The sequence below is a fragment of the Corvus kubaryi genome, unplaced genomic scaffold (assembly GCF_017639235.1).
Source record: "Corvus kubaryi isolate FWS band 111438036 unplaced genomic scaffold, C.kubaryi_AGA036_p1.0 37383, whole genome shotgun sequence".
In the NCBI taxonomy this organism is placed as follows: domain Eukaryota; kingdom Metazoa; phylum Chordata; class Aves; order Passeriformes; family Corvidae; genus Corvus; species Corvus kubaryi.
In genome coordinates this window covers 246960-263197 of record NW_024581125.1, presented here as the reverse complement: position 1 = coordinate 263197, position 16238 = coordinate 246960, and the positions used below count along the sequence as shown (strand labels likewise).

The window sequence follows — 16238 nt, the reverse complement described above, 5'->3', positions numbered from 1 at the left end:
TGGTTTAATTCCAAGGCACCGACTTCTGTCCGTCGGAGGCTGTGGGATGGATGGGCCCCCCCTCTCTCGGCTTTGAGGCAGGTGTGGCAGGCAAGGAGGAAAGCTTCCTCCTTTCAGATGCAGATAGCGATTGCAGACCGAGCTGAGTCGTTCCTGGTGCTTTAAAACAAAATAACAACTGAAAAGGAATCCTTAAGTGGAGCTCTAGGCAAGGTCAACAACAAAACAATTGATTTTAAGTGTATTTATTTATTTATCTATCTGTCGTCCCTGCTTGAGCACTCCCTGAAAGAAGATCGAGGGAAAGCAAGGACAAAATCTGGGATGTGCTGCCATGGATTGTGAGGAGAAACAGCTGGAGCAGGTCTCAGGTGTTGCCCATGATCGCTGGCAGCAATTCACCCAGCAGGGTTATGCCGGCTGTCCCCAGCTGCAACGAATAAATAATTACTGATTTATTAATTATTAATGGACTTTAATGTTATTTCAGCATCTCGGTTTGCACATAGCTGATGTGTGGGGAAGTTTGTATGGTCTTAAAGGTCTTTGATTTTTATAAAGGTACGTTTTTCCTTGGGACATGAGGATTCTCATACTTTATATAGCCCGAAGTGAAGCTGTCCCTGCTGCCTCTCTGCCTGCCTGCGGGCACAGCTAAAGGCCTGCAGTTCACTGGCAGGAATCAGAGGATGTCAGGCTGCTCGGTGTTCTGTTGTTTAGTCTTTGGAGTGGTTTAGAGATCATCAAGTGCCGTCTTTGCTAGGCAGGGTTGTTTACCCAAACAAGCCCTTCCTCAGGCTGAGGTGCTGGGCTGGTGACTCTGCTGTGGCTCTGCTGCCAGCCCGATGCTGGGTGGTGGCTTTCTGCAGCTCTTTGGAGGAGCAAGGGACGAGAGCATCCTGTGTGTGTTCGTCTACTGATTGCACTCAGGTTTTTCCCCTCAGATCTCTCCGGTGTACCAAAGCAGGAGGCAGCTCCGTGCCGGGTGCTTGCCGCGTGTGTTCAGCAGCTCTGGAGGAGGAGGGATCTTAGCCAAGCTCTCCTCGTGATCCGTGGCGGGGTGGAAGAGGCTCCCTTTGTGGTGGAGCAGCACCGCTGTCCTCTGTGAGATTCCCGGGTGCCTTTCCCTTCAGCCACTGCCCGACTTTACAATCCCAAATTCACACCAGTGCTTCCTTACCATGAAAGAGGTGAGCTTAGGAGGGGGAGCAGGATCATGGCAGGCATGGAGACACTGGGAGAGGTGTCCTGCCAGGGAGCTGGACTCGTAAGGTCCATCCTGCTGGAGAAGTGGCACTGACCAGAAGCCAGCACCTGGGCCAGGAGGACCAAAAGGAGCTGAGGCTGGCTTCCAAGCTGAGGGTCCTATCCAAACATCAGTGCCAGTTGATTTAAAGGCTTGTACTTCCTCCTTTCCCATCCAGGTCTCTTCTCCTACGACAGTCCTCCCAAATGCCTTATTTCTTTTCCCCCTTGGTGAACAAGTGTTTTTAATTCTCATTCACCACTCTAACCTTCCTCCCTGCTCTGCTGGAGGCTCTCTCAGCACATGGGGTTCGGTGGAGGTGGCACTGTGCTGCAGGGCACCTCCCTGGCTGTGCCACCGCCCCGCGGTGTGCCCGGCAGGTCACACCATCTGAGTGCCAGCAGCTTATCCCGTGGTGCCTGGCCGGGCTGCTCCCCTCTAATCCCTCCCTGTTCCCCCCCTTGGAGCCAGGGCCCAGCTGACTGCTGGCTGGGGAGGAGGGGTCCCTGTCTCTGCTGCCTCCCTCACCTTCTGGAAAGGGAGAGAGAAGGAAAGATGCTCCACGGGCGGGTTTGCTGTCTTGCTCTGTGTGAGGATTTCTTATCAAAAAAGGAAGATGCCCCAAAGGCACCTTGTCATGTGGCTGTCGGGTACCATCTGTGTAGCTTGGGCCATTTAAACTCCTGGTGGGAGGTCAATTGGCAGATGTCACAATGACCAAGGGCTCACTTTGCACAAGTGTCCCTCGCAGTTTGTTCCTGCAGCGTGCTGGGAAGGTCATCCACGCTGTGCTTCCCATCCTGCAGCAGGCCTGGCCCCTCTGGTGTGTGAGAGGAGCCGCTGCTGGGCGCTCACTTGCCCCTGGGGGCTAGCTGGGTGTCCCCAGGGCGCCCTGTGACTGTCACAGACCTGTGACAGTGATTGACCTGTGGGAGTTCTCTTGATGCTCTGAATCAAGCCTAGGGTTTATGAGCTGTAGGAAAAGGTCGGTCCGTGGTGCCAGGAACTGTGTGTTTGAACCCCACAGCAGTGGGCTAACCCTGCCTTGAAGTGGGAATCCTTGGAAATGAAGACGCATCCTGCCTGGATGTCTGGGCTTGCCAGCAGCCTCTGGGCAGCTCAGGTGCATCTCTGGCTGGGAGGAGAGGGGGGAAACACCCTGGCACGTGTTGTGGCTGTAGAAACTTTTGGCTCCAGAGAGCTCGTTGGCTGCACAGTCTGCAATTGTGGATCAGAGAGTTGTTTTGGGCTCTGTGTGGGTTTGAGCTCTGCATGGGGCTGTTTTATATGGAAGGTTAAGGCTGTGTATGCAAAACTTAAGCAGTTTTTCTCTCCCGTGTATCTTTAAAAGATAACGCTCCTGTGGATGTTGGGGGCTTGGGTATTTTCCCAGAGTCCTCTTAAAGTCGTTGGTGGCTGCTGTAGGATCGATGTGGAGCCTCGGGGCTGAGCCTCGCCCTTTGAACTGTGATATGAATCCAGATTGTTATTGCTGGAGCTGTGATGGCCCAAAAAGTGCCCGAGCTGCAGTCAGGTCAGGCTGGAAAAGTGCTTTTAATTATATAGTTATTACAGACTACGTAACTGTGCCCCTGAAACCTCTGCTTAGGGATGAGGGCTTGGGGTGGGGTGTGTGGGACTAACGCTGCTCATCCCTTCCCTGCCTGCCCTCCCTCCTCTGGAGCTGTTTGTCCAGAGCTGCAGAGAGCTGCAGCAGTGGGGAAGCCTAAGGGCTGGCTTAAGAAAAACAAAGCCTTGTCCTGTGATCACTGTGCTCTCTTAATTGCCTAGGTAATGAGCTGAGCTCGGAGGAGCAAATAGAGCTGGAGAAGTCTTGTGACTTCCCTTAGGTGGGTGGTTTTCCTGCTGCCTGCTTGCCTTGCCCAGTGTTTTTCCCCGACTCCCAGGAAAGCAGCTGGTAGGAAGCTGTGGGAGCTTCCTGGGGGCTGCCTGCTCTGCTGCCCACGAGCACCTGGGCTGTCCCAAGGCTCCTGCAAAGGCAGGCAGGGGAGCAGAGCTGGGAAGAAACTCCAGGCTGAGGTTTTGGGCTGGCTGGGATGATCCTTCCTGGTCTAGAGGAAGGTGTCCCTGTCCAGAGTAGGGGAGTGGAACCAGGTGGTGTTTAAGGCCCCTTCCAGCCCAAACCATTCTGTGACTGACATTAAAGCTCCCGAAGGAGGAGCAGTGGGAGAGGGAGGGTTCCAACAGCTCCTGATGCTGCAGGAGGAAGGAAAATCTGGCAGGTCCTTGTCATCTTTGTCCTTGTTTAAACCCCTGCACATGCTTCTCCCTTTGAGACCTGAGTGACACAACCAAAAGCTACACGTAGGCAAGGCCTCCTCGCTTCTGAAAGCGCAATGAGATCTTTTAAGAGGCCATCCATTATTAACCACGAGTGTTCTTGGAAAGTGGGGGGTCCACACCATTCAGGCAGGGATAAATAATTCATCTGTTTAATGAAATTTTTGCCAACAGGGAGCTGCAGCAGGTATGAAGTTAAGTAAAACCGCAGTATCCATTATGAATTAACAAATGGGAAGTCAGGAAGCATTTGCCAGTGGCTGGAGAATGGGCTTTGAACAGCACTGACAAGAACCCAACTGATGGTTCAGCAAGGCAGGAAGAAGACGGCTCTGTGGCCTGGCATCAGCAAATCTGTGCCCACTGCCCTCACCATTTCCATGGCGTTCTCTAAATTTCCAGTATTTTCTCTCTTACTAGCAGTAAAACGCAGGAAAAAAACAATTTTGAGGGGTTATTTGATGTGGGGGATGTGTACCGAGCAGCAGAGCCACAGGTTCCTCTTCCTGTGAGCACAAAAAAGCTGGAGAAGTGGATGGGAAAGGGAGATCTGGAGATCCACTCGTGGGAGTAGAGACTTTACCGTGAGGTAAGACCAGCTCTTCAGGGGATTGGCACACATGACAGAAAGAGAGAGGTGGATAAAAGGCAGTTTTATTTAGAAATCAATCGATCCTTCCCCCAGAGGGGCTGGTACATGCTGGGGTGTTTGGCAGAAGGCTTGCAGGGAGCACCATTACCAAAATCCTTCTCTCCCCATGACCTGCTCAGACTGACAGTGGCCGTGCAGACGGCCCAGCCCTCTCCTGCAGCTCTTGAAGAGTCAAGATGCAGTTTGGCTTCCTTCTCCTGCATCAATGCCTGGAGCAGGTTTGGGATTGAGTTGTTTCATTTTCCTGCTTCACAGTCAGTGGCTGATGCGAAACTCCACTCCCACTGGGAGTTTTTGCTTTGTAGAGGGAAGGGGGTGGGAGATATCCCCTCAAAAATGTTAATTCCTGCTTGGTGGTGCAGAGATTTCCCAGGTCTGCAAAGCAGGTTCAGGAGTTCACCAGCAAACCTGGTAGGCAGCGAGGTGTCCCTGCAGCACCGCGTGGAGCAGCTTCCCAGGCTGGGTGCCAGGGGAAGCACCTGGAGAGGGAGGGAGGAAACCCACCCCTGGTGGCCCCTCCTGGTGACACCACAGGGTCAGGCAGCGGAGAGCTGGTGAGCACCGAGGGTGAGGGTGACCACGGGGCAGGGAGCTTGTTCCCAGAGATGGGAGGGATTTTCTTCCTTTCAGCTAAAAGGCTTTTTGTGGCCAAATAGCCTGCAGGGCCTGGCAGGAGCTGTTTCTTGGAAGGAATAGCAGGAAAGCTGTGCAGGCCTTGATGCTCTCAGGTGACCAGCTTCTGTCTCCTCACCTTTTTCCCTCCAGCAGCAAGGGTGATGCTGGTGGCCAGAGGGAGGGAGCCCAGGAAAAGCCACTTCTCTCCTTTACTTCCCCTCTTTTTTTCCTGCAAGTGCCTGTCCCCACTTACGCAAAGGCTGCACGTGGTCCTGCTGCCCTAGGTGAAGGCGAGTGCTGTGCTGGAAGTGCGTCCCACCTTTCCCGGTGCTGGGATGTGGGATGCACGCAGGAGGGAGGATGTGGTGGTTCCCTGGCTCGTTCTGCTCTGTCAGCCTGATGTGCTGTGACAGTTCTGCTGAATTGCTGACCCCAGGGGCTGCACGGGGCTATTTATGGACACACAAAGCCGGGGGACACCGGGCAGGATGCCAGCCTGGTGTGGCCGCAGCCAAGAGCCCATCATCTTTGGGGATCCTTGGGTGACTGGTGTGGAAAAGGTGCTGTTTGGCAAAGTTCATGGGGAAACCTCCCTGGGAATCTGATTTATCCCTCACACCCTGGTGGCTGGATCCTGTTTGGTGGCAGGCATCCCCACGGAGGACAGCAGGCTGTCCTCTGCTGTTAACATGTCCATTCTGGCCCTGATGCTGATAGCAAAGCCTATTTTTAGGCAGCAGTTGGGATCAAGATTTCCTTTTGCAGGGGCGATATCAAACCATTAAACCAGAGCCCTGAGCAGAGGGCAGCACCTTTAGCTGCTCTCCTGTCAGCCAGGTTTATTTTTATCTCTCACCTCCAGCACAGTGGGCTGGGAGCTCACGGAGGAGGACTGGAGACCTTTAATAATTCATAGCTCCCTCATTTTGCTCCCAGCAATCGGAAAAGCGAGTTGCTGGGAGAGCGCTGGCACAAACCTGCTCCATCCACCCCACAGGGCCCTGCCTGGGTGCTCTGGCTGCTCTCCTGCTGCTCTGCCTGATGGCCTGTCCATCTCCGAGGTTTTGTGCAGGCTCCAACCTGGACAGGTGACCCTGGGTGGTGCCTTGGGGTGAGGAAGAGTGAGGCCACAGCAGCCTGTGCATGTCCACGTCCACCCCAGCTTGCTCGGGCCTGACCCACAGTTGTACAAACACGTGCTGTAACCTCAGGCCTGATGTCAGCCCATCCCTGGCCAAACAGCTCCTGAAATTGTCTGGTCAGGCTGAGCTCAGGGAATTCCCCAGAGCTCCCAGAAGCAGCGGCATTGCTGCTGCATCAGGTATTTTCTCTAAGTATTAGAACCAGGACATGCTTTGCCTTTGGTTACAGAGTTTGCGTCCTGTGCCTGGTGGAAGAACTTTGTCCCCAAACCCTGGCTCTGGAACATCCATGTTTTGCAGCATCTGAGATCCTTCAGGACCGGCTCCATGTGGATGGAGGAGCTGAGTTTCAGCAGCTGCTTTGGCAGAGCAGAGCCTGTTACAGAGCCTGGTTTTGTTTGTGTGCTGGTGGCTGTTGCCTTCTGACTCGCTGTCCAGTTGCTTCCAGGGTCCACTCGATGCTGCCATCACCTCTGAGCCTGGCAGCCCTGCAGCACACGCAGCCCAGGAGCTGGGAAAGGCAGATCCAAGAGAGCTTTTGCTCCCTCTGTGCACCGGCATGCTGGTGCACTGGTGCCTCACACCTTTCCCCCTGGGTCCCAGTGGGAGCAGCTGGTTCACCAGAGGCCAAATGCTGTCCTTGGTCCTCGTGGTGCTGGCAGGAGGCTTCCCAGCTTTCCTGCATGGGAAATGCATGTCATGCAGAGGTGTGTTGTCATCTTACCCTTTAATTCTTAGCCACACCAAAACATCCCCAGGATTTATTCTCTTGGGGAGTACCGAGCAAAATTTACGGGCGCATCCTTCAGTTCAGCTGAGTGACAGATTCCCTTGTGCGTGTGGGTTGTGCATCGACCGCTGGCAGATCTCGGGTGCCTGTGTCTGGATCCATGTGTTTTCTGTGTTGTTTTTCTCCCACTGTGAGCTGTGGCTTGCCTTAATTTGGTTGAGTAAACCCACTGTGTTGCTGAACTGTAACGAGACATCACTGGCTGAGCTGTATCCTTCAAAATGGCATGTTCCTGATCCTGGAAGAGTGGGATTTGCTGCAGTGCCTCCTGTGTAGGGCAGAGTCCTGCTGCTGTTGGCCAGCATGTGCCCAGGTGGTCAGGAAGGCTGTGATGTGGCCACAAGGCCAGGGCGGTGACTGTCCCCTGTGCTGGGCATTGCTGAGGCTGCACCTTGAATGCTGTGTTCAGTTTTGGCCCCTCACAACAACAAAGACATTGAGGGGCTGGAGTGTGTCCAGGGAAGGGAACAGAGCTGGGGAAAGGTCTGGAGCACAAATCTGATGAGGAACAGCTGGGGGGGCTCATCCTGGAGAAAAGGAGGCTCAGGGGGGACCTTCTGGCTCTGCACAACTCCCTGACAGGAGGGAGCTGGGCTCTGCTTCTAGGGATCAAGGGACAGGACAAGAGGAAATGGCCTCAAGTTGTCCCAGGGCAGGTTTAGTTTGGGTATTAGGAAAAATTTCTTCTCAAAAGAAGTCAGGCATTGGACCAGGCTGCCCAGGGCGGTGGTGGATTCACTGTCCCAGGAGGTGTTCAGAAGACCTGTGGATGTGGCACTTGGGGACATGGGCACATGGTGGGCTTGGCAGTGCTGGGGGTATAGTTGGGCTCAATCTTGGCATTTTTTCCCATCTTTAACAGTTCCATAATCCTGTGATTCTGATGCCTACCTGCTTTAAGGATCCCTGGCTTTAACTGCTTTTTACCTGTAGGTTGTTAAAAGTGGGGCAAAAGGAGTGGGGGAAAAAACCAAAACTCCAGACTAAAGCAGTTGAGGGGTGGGGAAACACCCTGTTAAAATCGACTCTTGTGAGGGGCAAAGCAAAGGGCTGTCACTGCGTGGTGGCTTCCCTGCATTGTCCAGCTCTGCAGCATTCCAGCTGCTGTGGCAGTGTGTTCCTGCAGCACTGATATCCCCTCCCTTTCTTTGGTGCAGTTGCCCTGAAGAATCCTAGTGCCAAAGAGGCCCAGAGGGACGGAGACTGTGCCCCCGGACCAGCTCCGGGCTCGGCAGCGGTGCCTGAGGGTGAGCTGCTCCTACAGGTTAGTGCTCCTACAGGTTAGTGCTCCTCACAAATGCCTTTGCAGGATGTTCCTCTTGTCCCCCTTCCAGCTCCTTTCAGTTTTACCCCAGAACCAGGCTGTTGTGTTGCTGATAGCAGGTGATCTGTGATTTCATGTGGCGTAGCTCGCTGTGCTTCTCACTGGGCAGAGGTTTAAGACCTCCATAGGTCCCTGGGGCAGAAACTGTGTTGCTTCTTCCCTACTTTTCCCATTATTCCTGGAAAAAACTGCTATCTGTAAATAGTCCGTATGTAGGGAACATCTTGCCGCATTTCTGAGCGTGGAGATTGATCTCTTCTGCTTCTGCACTCTCATGTGTGAGTGTATCAGAGGTGTAATGTGGGAACCAAACTGAGCAAGGTGTTTGAGCACAGTTCTCAACATGGGCACTCTGGTCCTCGCTCAAGGACATTGTCCAAACACTGGTGAAAACAGGGAAGAAAACATCCTGGAAGTCTTCCCTGATTTTGAGGAGGCAATGTGTGACACTGAGCACACAGGTGCTGAGGAACCATGTGCTTATCCCTTAAACACAGGGTAGGTGGGTGTATCCCAGGAGCTCTGATTTTCCCAAGTGGGCTCCTTTGGCCATGCTGGAGACAGGGCTGGTGGTGCTGCAGCTGCCATGGTTTATTCAGAGATGCCAGGAGGTCGCCTTCTGTCCCCAAACTGTGCACAGTGAATGGGAAGTGGTAAGGCTCTGGCAACATGAGGTCCTGCAAGGACGCAGGTCTGCTGTCCCTGCCTGGCACCCGGGCACGGGCTGTGGCACCATCCCCTGCCTGCCTGGCCATCCTCCAGCACAGGCTGAGCGTGCTGGGCAGCCCCAGCTCCTGTCCAAATGCTCACTCAGCATGAAGTGTAATTACTGTCCTGCCTGAGGGCTGAGGAGTTCTGTGTCTGGTGAGAGAAGTGCCAAAGCCAGCCCAGTTAATAACCAAACAAATGGGGGTTTCCCTCAGGATATAACAAAACTGCTCAGCAGGGCTTGCTGGGGGTTGATGTCCTGCTTGTCAGCCCCTCCCATAGTTGGGTACCATCCTTTTAGAGGTACCAAAGTGGGTCTTAAAAGCTGGTTCAGCTCTCTCAGGGCTCATCTCATCTCTGTGACCCTGGATGTGGCTGGAGCTCAGAATCTGCCTCCGTGCCCCCAAGGAAACATTCCCACATACTTATAAACATACTTCCACCTGGTCTGTCACCTCTGGTGGCTGAGCTTCCTTTGTCTCTTGGTCCACTCTGATTCTTCCCCTCTCCTCCTCCTGAAGCTGCTCAAAGGGTTAAAGTGCATTTGGCAGCACTAATTAACCTCTGCAGCGGATTCCCACACACTGAGATCAAGCCCAGTAAATAGAGAGAGCGTTTGTGCCTGGAATAAAGGGAAGGGAAGGGGGGAGAAACTCTGACCTGGACAATGAAGCGGGAGTTGGCAGCAACAATAGCTGGACTTGGCTGAGACTGCACGCCAGGCCCTAATTAGTGCTGGTGTCTGTACATTATGAAGTGGGGGAAGCAGGCCAGGGCTGGCTACTGTGGCTTCCCTGCCAGGTTGGTGTGGTACAGGATGGTTTGGGCTCTGAAAAGCCCTAGGGCCCACACTGCAGGAGCCTTGCCTTCCAGAGGGGTCCTGCTGCGAGGGTGTCCCCATGGGGATCTGCTGCCCTTAGGGAGGTGTGGCCATGTGGTGGTGTCAGGGCAGTGAAAGCTCTTCAGCTTCTGGGAGGGTAAACCAATGATTTTCATGGGCTTTCACTGCCTTTGCTCTTAGGCAGCGCCATGGGCTTGAAGGTGTCTGCTGGGTGACTCTTGGGATTTTCAGAGCTGGGAAGCTGAGCCACAGAGTGATGTCTGCCAGCTGGGCTCAGGGAGCACTGCTGTGGGCCTGCTCTCAACCCTGGCAGTGGGGTGGCAAGGTCTCCAAAGCCCTGGGCTCTGTGCCACAGAGGCTTGCAAGGGTTGGTGCTGTGCCTGCAGCACTTGAGGATGCTTGCCTGCACCCTGCCAGTGCCTGTGTTAGCAGTGTTCTGCTGCCTGTCAGCTCCTGCCTGCTGCCAGCGAGCAGGGATGGAAAGCCAGGGCTCCTGGAAAGCAGCTGCGTTCCCAGACTGGTAGGGAAGCTCCTCTGCCCCTTCTAGTCTTCTCCAGGTGTAAAGGACACTGTCAGCCAGCACCCTGGTCCCTTCTCCTGTGTCCTGTCCTGCCAGCTTGGGGCTTTTAGCTCAGGGAAAACACCCAAATTACTTCCCAATGTATTCAACTGGTAGGAGTGAGCCTCTTGAGGAAGACAGAAGCTCTGATCAGCTCAGCCCATTCCTGCCAGGAAGCCTGGTGCTCCCTTGAATATTGACTTTGCAGTCCTGGAGCTTGAGAAGTGGGTGGAAGGGCCTGTGAGATGTGGAAGTGTGTAACATTAAAAATGCAATGAAAACTTCAGATTGATGGCTGCATTTGCTCTTCTCTGTGGGGAGGCCTTGGGGCTTCCAACCCGTGTGGGCAAAGCAGCTTTGGGTGTTTGTTTTGTAAAAGCAGAGCACAGCATTCAGCCCTGGGGGGTGTGGGGTGTGCATGAGCCAGGGAGGGCTCTGGAGGAAGTGATCTCAGAGGTGGTGAACTTAGAGGGATTCTCCAGCCTAAATCATTCTGTTATGTATTGGCTGAAAGCAAAATGTACTCTGGGGTCACCCACGGATTCTGTGGTTTCCCCCCAAGTTCAGGCACCAGCCTCAGCCTGAATTCCCTGCTGCTTTGGAGGAAATTGGCTTGTTGGAAATCAGATGGTTTTTGCTGGGATTTCAAATCCAAACCCTTATGCTTCAGCTTTTGGCCTTTCCGTTTCTACTGGTTAAGGCCCTTTCAACACTGGCCACCTTGAGGAGGGAGCGGGCGGTGGAGACAGCACCTTCCTTGGCCTTGCTCCTTGCCCATGGACAGTCCAGGCACACTGTGGTCCTTCTCCAGGCCACTCCTCTGGCACCTGGGGTGGCCACACATGGCTGCCAAGGCCCTCAAGGCTCATTTCCACCAGAATGGACCGGCTCCTGATGATGTCCACTTTCATCCTGCAAGCAGTTCGGAGGTTTTTGTCTGCTCCCTGCACAGGATGAGGACACATGTCCAAAGCGGAGTCTGAGTGAATGCTCCCAGGATGGAAGCACAGTTTTCCATCAGTCTGGATTAGGATAGCCTCGGGCAGCTGTATGGAAGAGCTGCATGACCTCAGAGAGTCCATCTGTGGTGGCTCGGCTGCCTGCCAGCTGGGCCAGCCAGGCTTTGGGTCACCAGTGTCCTGCTGGAAAAGTGATGTGAGCGTGGCCTGCACCTGCTGATGTCCTCTCTCCCACAGGCACTCAATGGCTTCGTGCTGGTGGTGACAGCAGAAGGGCTGATATTTTACTCCTCGCATACAATCCAGGACTATCTGGGATTTCATCAGGTCGGTGCGACTCTGAGTTGCTGCGGGGAGTCGATTTTTCCTTGCTGGTGGAGAATAGCCCCACATTGCCTGCAGGGAGGAGGCCCTGCAGGGATCACAGGGCCTCAGGGGGCTGTCTGGGGCTTTTCCTTGGCCTTGGGAATTTGGACCCCAGATGCCAAACATGGTCACTGGTGGGTGACAACGGGCTTCATCAGCCCATGGATACTTCCCAGGAGCCACACTGATGTGCCTTCATGGGGTTCATGGCCATGGTGAGATGTCTGGGGTTCCTTGCCCGGCTTGCCTTGGGCACCCAGGTAACCTGGAAGGTACTAGATCAGATTGACAGGGAAGTGGGACTTGCCTGCGGTCCTTCAGCTGCTGTGGTTTGGTGTCACCCACACACAGCTGGCTGTCCCCAGCACCTGGGGTAGGTGAGAACTGTCCACCTGGGCGCAGGGTGTAGGTCCCAGGGCATTGTTCTTTTGGGAATAGTGTAGGGATGGAGTGGCCTTGCTGCTGTTTTGTTCCCAAATCAGTGTTTTCATCTCATCTCTTAAGTCAGAACTAGGATTTTGAGTTATGGGGATGTCTCAGGGAAGCTGCATTGGCTCTTTAGGATTGGGGGGAGCAGGGCAGGCCCAACACAGGCCTTAGAGCCAGATGTGCTGTCTGCTCCCACCAGCATCAGTTCTGGGGAAAGTTTCCAACCTCACTTAGGCAGGACCCATTTGAGCACCAGGGAAACTGGGTAAGATAAAACCAGCTGGGGCTGTGGGACACGAGAGCTGGCACTGGGGACAGGCTGCAGAGCTCACAGGCAGTGTTTCCCCTCTAGACAGAGGTCATGCACCAGAGCGTCTTCGAGCTGATCCACACTGAGGATCAGCCGGAATTCAGGCGCAACCTCCACTGGGCCCTCGACCCACCACGTGCTCCTGAGGGTGAGCCTTCTCTAGAAGGTAAGGGCAGGCTGGCCAGCTCTCCAGGGCTGCTGGCAGCCCAGCTCCCTGTCACCACCTGCACCCATGTGGCTCAGGCCATGGCTTCATCCCAGTGTTGTGGCTTTTCCCCAGTTTCTGTGGCTGTGCTCAGCAAGCTGCTGCAGTGCCCAGTGCTGGGGACCTCCAACCCTCACTGGGGTGAATCCTGGCTTGATCCTCTCTTCCACAGCGGGGAAGAGTCTTGGCTCTTCTGCTGTCATCTACAAGCCGGATCAGCTGCCCCCAGAGAACTCCTCCTTCCTGGAGAGGAGCTTTGTGTGCCGCTTTCGCTGCCTCCTGGATAATTCCTCTGGCTTCCTGGTGAGTACAGACCCTCCACAGCAGGAGAGGGGTAGGCTCACCACAGGGGTTCATGCCACCACTGGAACAACCACCTGGAAAGACCCAGTGCTCCTTCTGCTACGAGCAGCACCTGCCTGTCTCAGCAAGGAGACTTTTTCCCTGTTTTTCACGGGTTCGGCCTGTACCTACAGCCTCTCTCTCCCTGTGGGTTTTGTTCCTCTCTTCTCAGAAATGCTGAAGCTGGAACGAAAGTGCTTTTCCTCCATGTGTTTTGCTTGGCTTTTCTGTTAAAAGCATGTCTTAAGATCAAGTAGGTGGTGTTCATCCCTCCTCCTCTCTGCACTGGAGAGCACAGGGTGCCCAGAGCAGCTGTGGCTGCCCCTGGATCCCTGGCAGTGTCCAAGGCCAGGTTGGACAGGGCTTGGAGCAACCTGGGACAGTGGAAGGTGTCCCTCCCGTGGCAGGGGGATTGGAACGAGATGATCCTTAAGGTCCATTCCAAATCCAAGCCATGCTGTGATTTGATGATTTTATTTACACCAGCTCTGCAGACAGACATCTTGCTTTCCGTGCAGCTCTCCTCCTTCTCTTCCCTCTCCATCCACTTTTCTGCATGACACTGAGCTTTTCTTCTCTTCCCAGGCTTTAAACCTTCAAGGCAGGCTGAAATTCCTTCATGGGCAGAACAAAAGGTCTGCAGATGGCTCTGCCCTGCCCCCCCAGCTCGCTCTGTTCGCCATCTCCACGCCCCTGCAGCCCCCGTCCATCCTGCAGATCCAAACCAAGAACATGATCTTCAGGACGAAGCACAAGCTGGACTTCACGCCCCTGGCGTGTGATCCCAAGTAAGCAGCAGAGTTTCCAGTGCTCCATTCCAGACATCCCTCCCTGGTCGTGCCTCTGAACTGGGTGTGCTCTGTCTCTCACAGGGGGAAGATTGTTCTGGGCTACACCGAGGCGGAGCTGCGGATGTGTGGCACCGGGTACCAGTTTGTCCACGCTGCTGACACGCTGTACTGTGCTGAGAACCACGTCAGGAGTAAGAGTCTCCTCTCCTCCCTGGTCACTTGTGCTGATGGGTGGGCTGGGACTGGGACAGCTCTGTCAAGCCCAGTGGCTCTTTCCCCGCAGGATGCTTTGCTGTGCGGCTGCTGTCACCGCGGGCAGCTCGGGGAGGGGCGTAGTGAGGGGTGTTCAGCTGGGTTCTGTCCCCTGTGCGTGCCAGCCGTGCTCCCGCCGTTCCCAGCTGGGAAGGGCGGCGTGCCGTGGTACAGCCCTCGCGCTTCCTCCCAGCAGTGATGAGGACGGGGGAGAGCGGCCTGACGGTGTTCCGGCTGCTGACCAAGGAGAACCGCTGGAAGTGGGTGCAGGCCAACGCGCGGCTCGTCTACAAGAACGGCAAACCCGAGTACATCGTGGTCACGCAGAGACCCCTCGTGTATGTGCCGGGCTGGGATGGGGACAGCCTGCCTTTTTCCATGCCTCTGGGATGTCCTGAGCAGGGCAGGATGTTGGATTTGTCATTGCTGCTTGTGCCTTTTAAAGGAGCAGCCGTGGGATGCTGCGGTTGGTGCTGTTCAGCCACATCCTCCTCTGCAAGGCCACCCCACAAGTGCGGGGTGATGCCTGGTTGTGCTGCAGATGGGTGCTCTGGGTGTGTATTGGTGTGTGAATGCATGCTGGCTGTAGCAAAGGGGCTGCGGCTTGAGGGGTCACAACTGCCTGTCGCAGAAGCACTTTGTGGGGTGGGTTTGTGCACGTGTCAGCCACGGTGTCTTCTTCCTGCCCTGCAGAGATGAAGAAGGAGGAGAGCACCTTCGGAAACGGTCCATGCATCTTCCCTTTACCTTTGCTACGGGAGAGGCGCTCCTGTACCAAAGCGCCCACCCTCTCCCGGGCTTCCCTGATCCTTTCCAGAGCAAAGGGAAACCCGGCAAGTGCAGGAAGCCCTCCTGCAGCCGTGGAGGGCGCTCCCAGAAGAACGGCGCTGACCCCAGGTCTCTGCTGGGCACTGTGATGCAGCAGGACAAGGCAGTGTACGCCTCCCACCCGGCTCTCACTCCCAACCCTTCCTTCAGCAGCACTTCCCACCTCGGGAATGTGTCCTTGCCAGGTGCAGGAAGGAATGCCTGGAGTATGGGCACTGCTCCAGTTTCCTCCAGGGGGAACAGCCTCAAAGAGAAGCTGCTGGATTTGCAGCAGGAAGACCCTCTCTTGGCCACTTTGGACTCCCTCTCAATTAAGAGTGACGAGAGCTGTTCCAACAACGAGCTTTTCACTGCTCTGGAGGGCCTGGGCTTGAACGCTGAGGACCTGGAGCTCCTGCTGCTGGATGAGAAAATGGTGATGGTCAATATGGACCCAGACCACCCATCCCTGAACAACAGCCTGGTCAGCAACCAGGTTCTCTCCTACATCCCCTGCCCTCTGGTGAAGGAGCACGAGGGAGGGCAGCAGGTCTGTCCCCTGCCAGGCACGTCTCCCAGCCCACAGGGAGGCACTGCCCCATGCCACACAGCGAACAAGGACTCGAGGTACTGCCTGGCACAGCGTGCAGGGCAGCCCTGCACTGCCCCGGGCCAGCCCCCTGTCCCGCTGTGGGATCAGCCCCTCAGTGCTTTGCCAGGGCTGCTTCTGGAGCTGGCTGAACAGGAAGAGCCGTCCAGTGGCTCCCAGTGGAGACCAGCTGGGGAGAAGGCTCTGCTCTGCTTCCTCCAGCCAGCGCCGAGCACCCCATGGGACAAGGCCCCCAGCTCAGCCCCGGGAACCCCCTGCCCGCAGGGGCCGCCCGGGGCCCAGCAGCTGCAGGGTGGCTTCCCAGCTGTGCAGCCCCTCCAAGGGGATGCCCACCAGTCCTTCTCCCTGCCCAGCCAGCGCCAGGCCCGCGTGGCACCGCCCAGCCGGTCAGAGCGCTGTCACTTGCTGGTGAATGGGGTGTGTGGCCACGGCCCCGGCTCCCCTCCACGCCCCAGCCCGTGGCAGGACTGTGTCTCCCCACTCCTGGGGTCTCCAGCTCAGCCTGGCTCTTACGGCCTCAGCCATGACTTCATGTCCCAGCAGCAGGGCTGTTGGGGCCCCAGGCCCAGCATGCCCCCACAGCACTTTATCCTGAAGGGATCCTGCGGCGTGGGAGCTGCAGGCACTGGGGACTCCTGGGAAGAGGTGGCTCCATACCCCCATTTTTTTCCCTCTTCCTGCCAGCTTATTCCCGAAAAGCAGCTGAGCCCTTTTCCCTCTGTGCCCCAGCACCCTTTCCCCAGCTCAGCTGCAGGGCACTTTGGGAGCATCGGCAGCCCTCTGGACACTCTGAATTCCTGTGGAACACGCACTTCTGCACTGAGCCAGGAGGGCAGGCACAGGGTAAGGGCCTTTTTCCCCTCTGGGGTTCAGTGTTCTCTGTGCTGGGAATGTGCCCAGCCAGTCCTAATAGCCCCCTGCAAAATGCCTCACCACTGTTCTCTCTCTCGGGGGGGGGGGGGGGGGGGGGGGGGGGGGGGGGGGGGGGG

The 16238-nt window shown here is 55.7% G+C and overlaps 1 protein-coding gene across 4 annotated transcripts in view; it reads left to right on the top strand.

The window, feature by feature from the left end:
• Positions 1-16238, top strand: part of LOC121667986 (aryl hydrocarbon receptor-like) — a 21123-nt gene that overhangs the window by 1918 nt on the left and 2967 nt on the right. Inside the window, exons 3-11 of one of the 4 annotated variants that reach the window (XM_042035261.1) lie at positions 7904-8010; positions 11375-11464; positions 12285-12408; positions 12620-12750; positions 13375-13577; positions 13662-13771; positions 14029-14170; positions 14526-15266; positions 15979-16092. In XM_042035261.1, coding sequence (XP_041891195.1) covers positions 7904-8010; positions 11375-11464; positions 12285-12408; positions 12620-12750; positions 13375-13577; positions 13662-13771; positions 14029-14170; positions 14526-15266; positions 15979-16042 — 1712 coding nt within the window. In that variant the 3' untranslated portion in view covers positions 16043-16092. Of the gene's footprint in view, positions 1-7903; positions 8011-11374; positions 11465-12284; positions 12409-12619; positions 12751-13374; positions 13578-13661; positions 13772-14028; positions 14171-14525; positions 16093-16238 lie in introns of those variants that run through there. The other 3 variants (XM_042035262.1, XM_042035259.1, XM_042035260.1) reach the window with 3 other exon arrangements.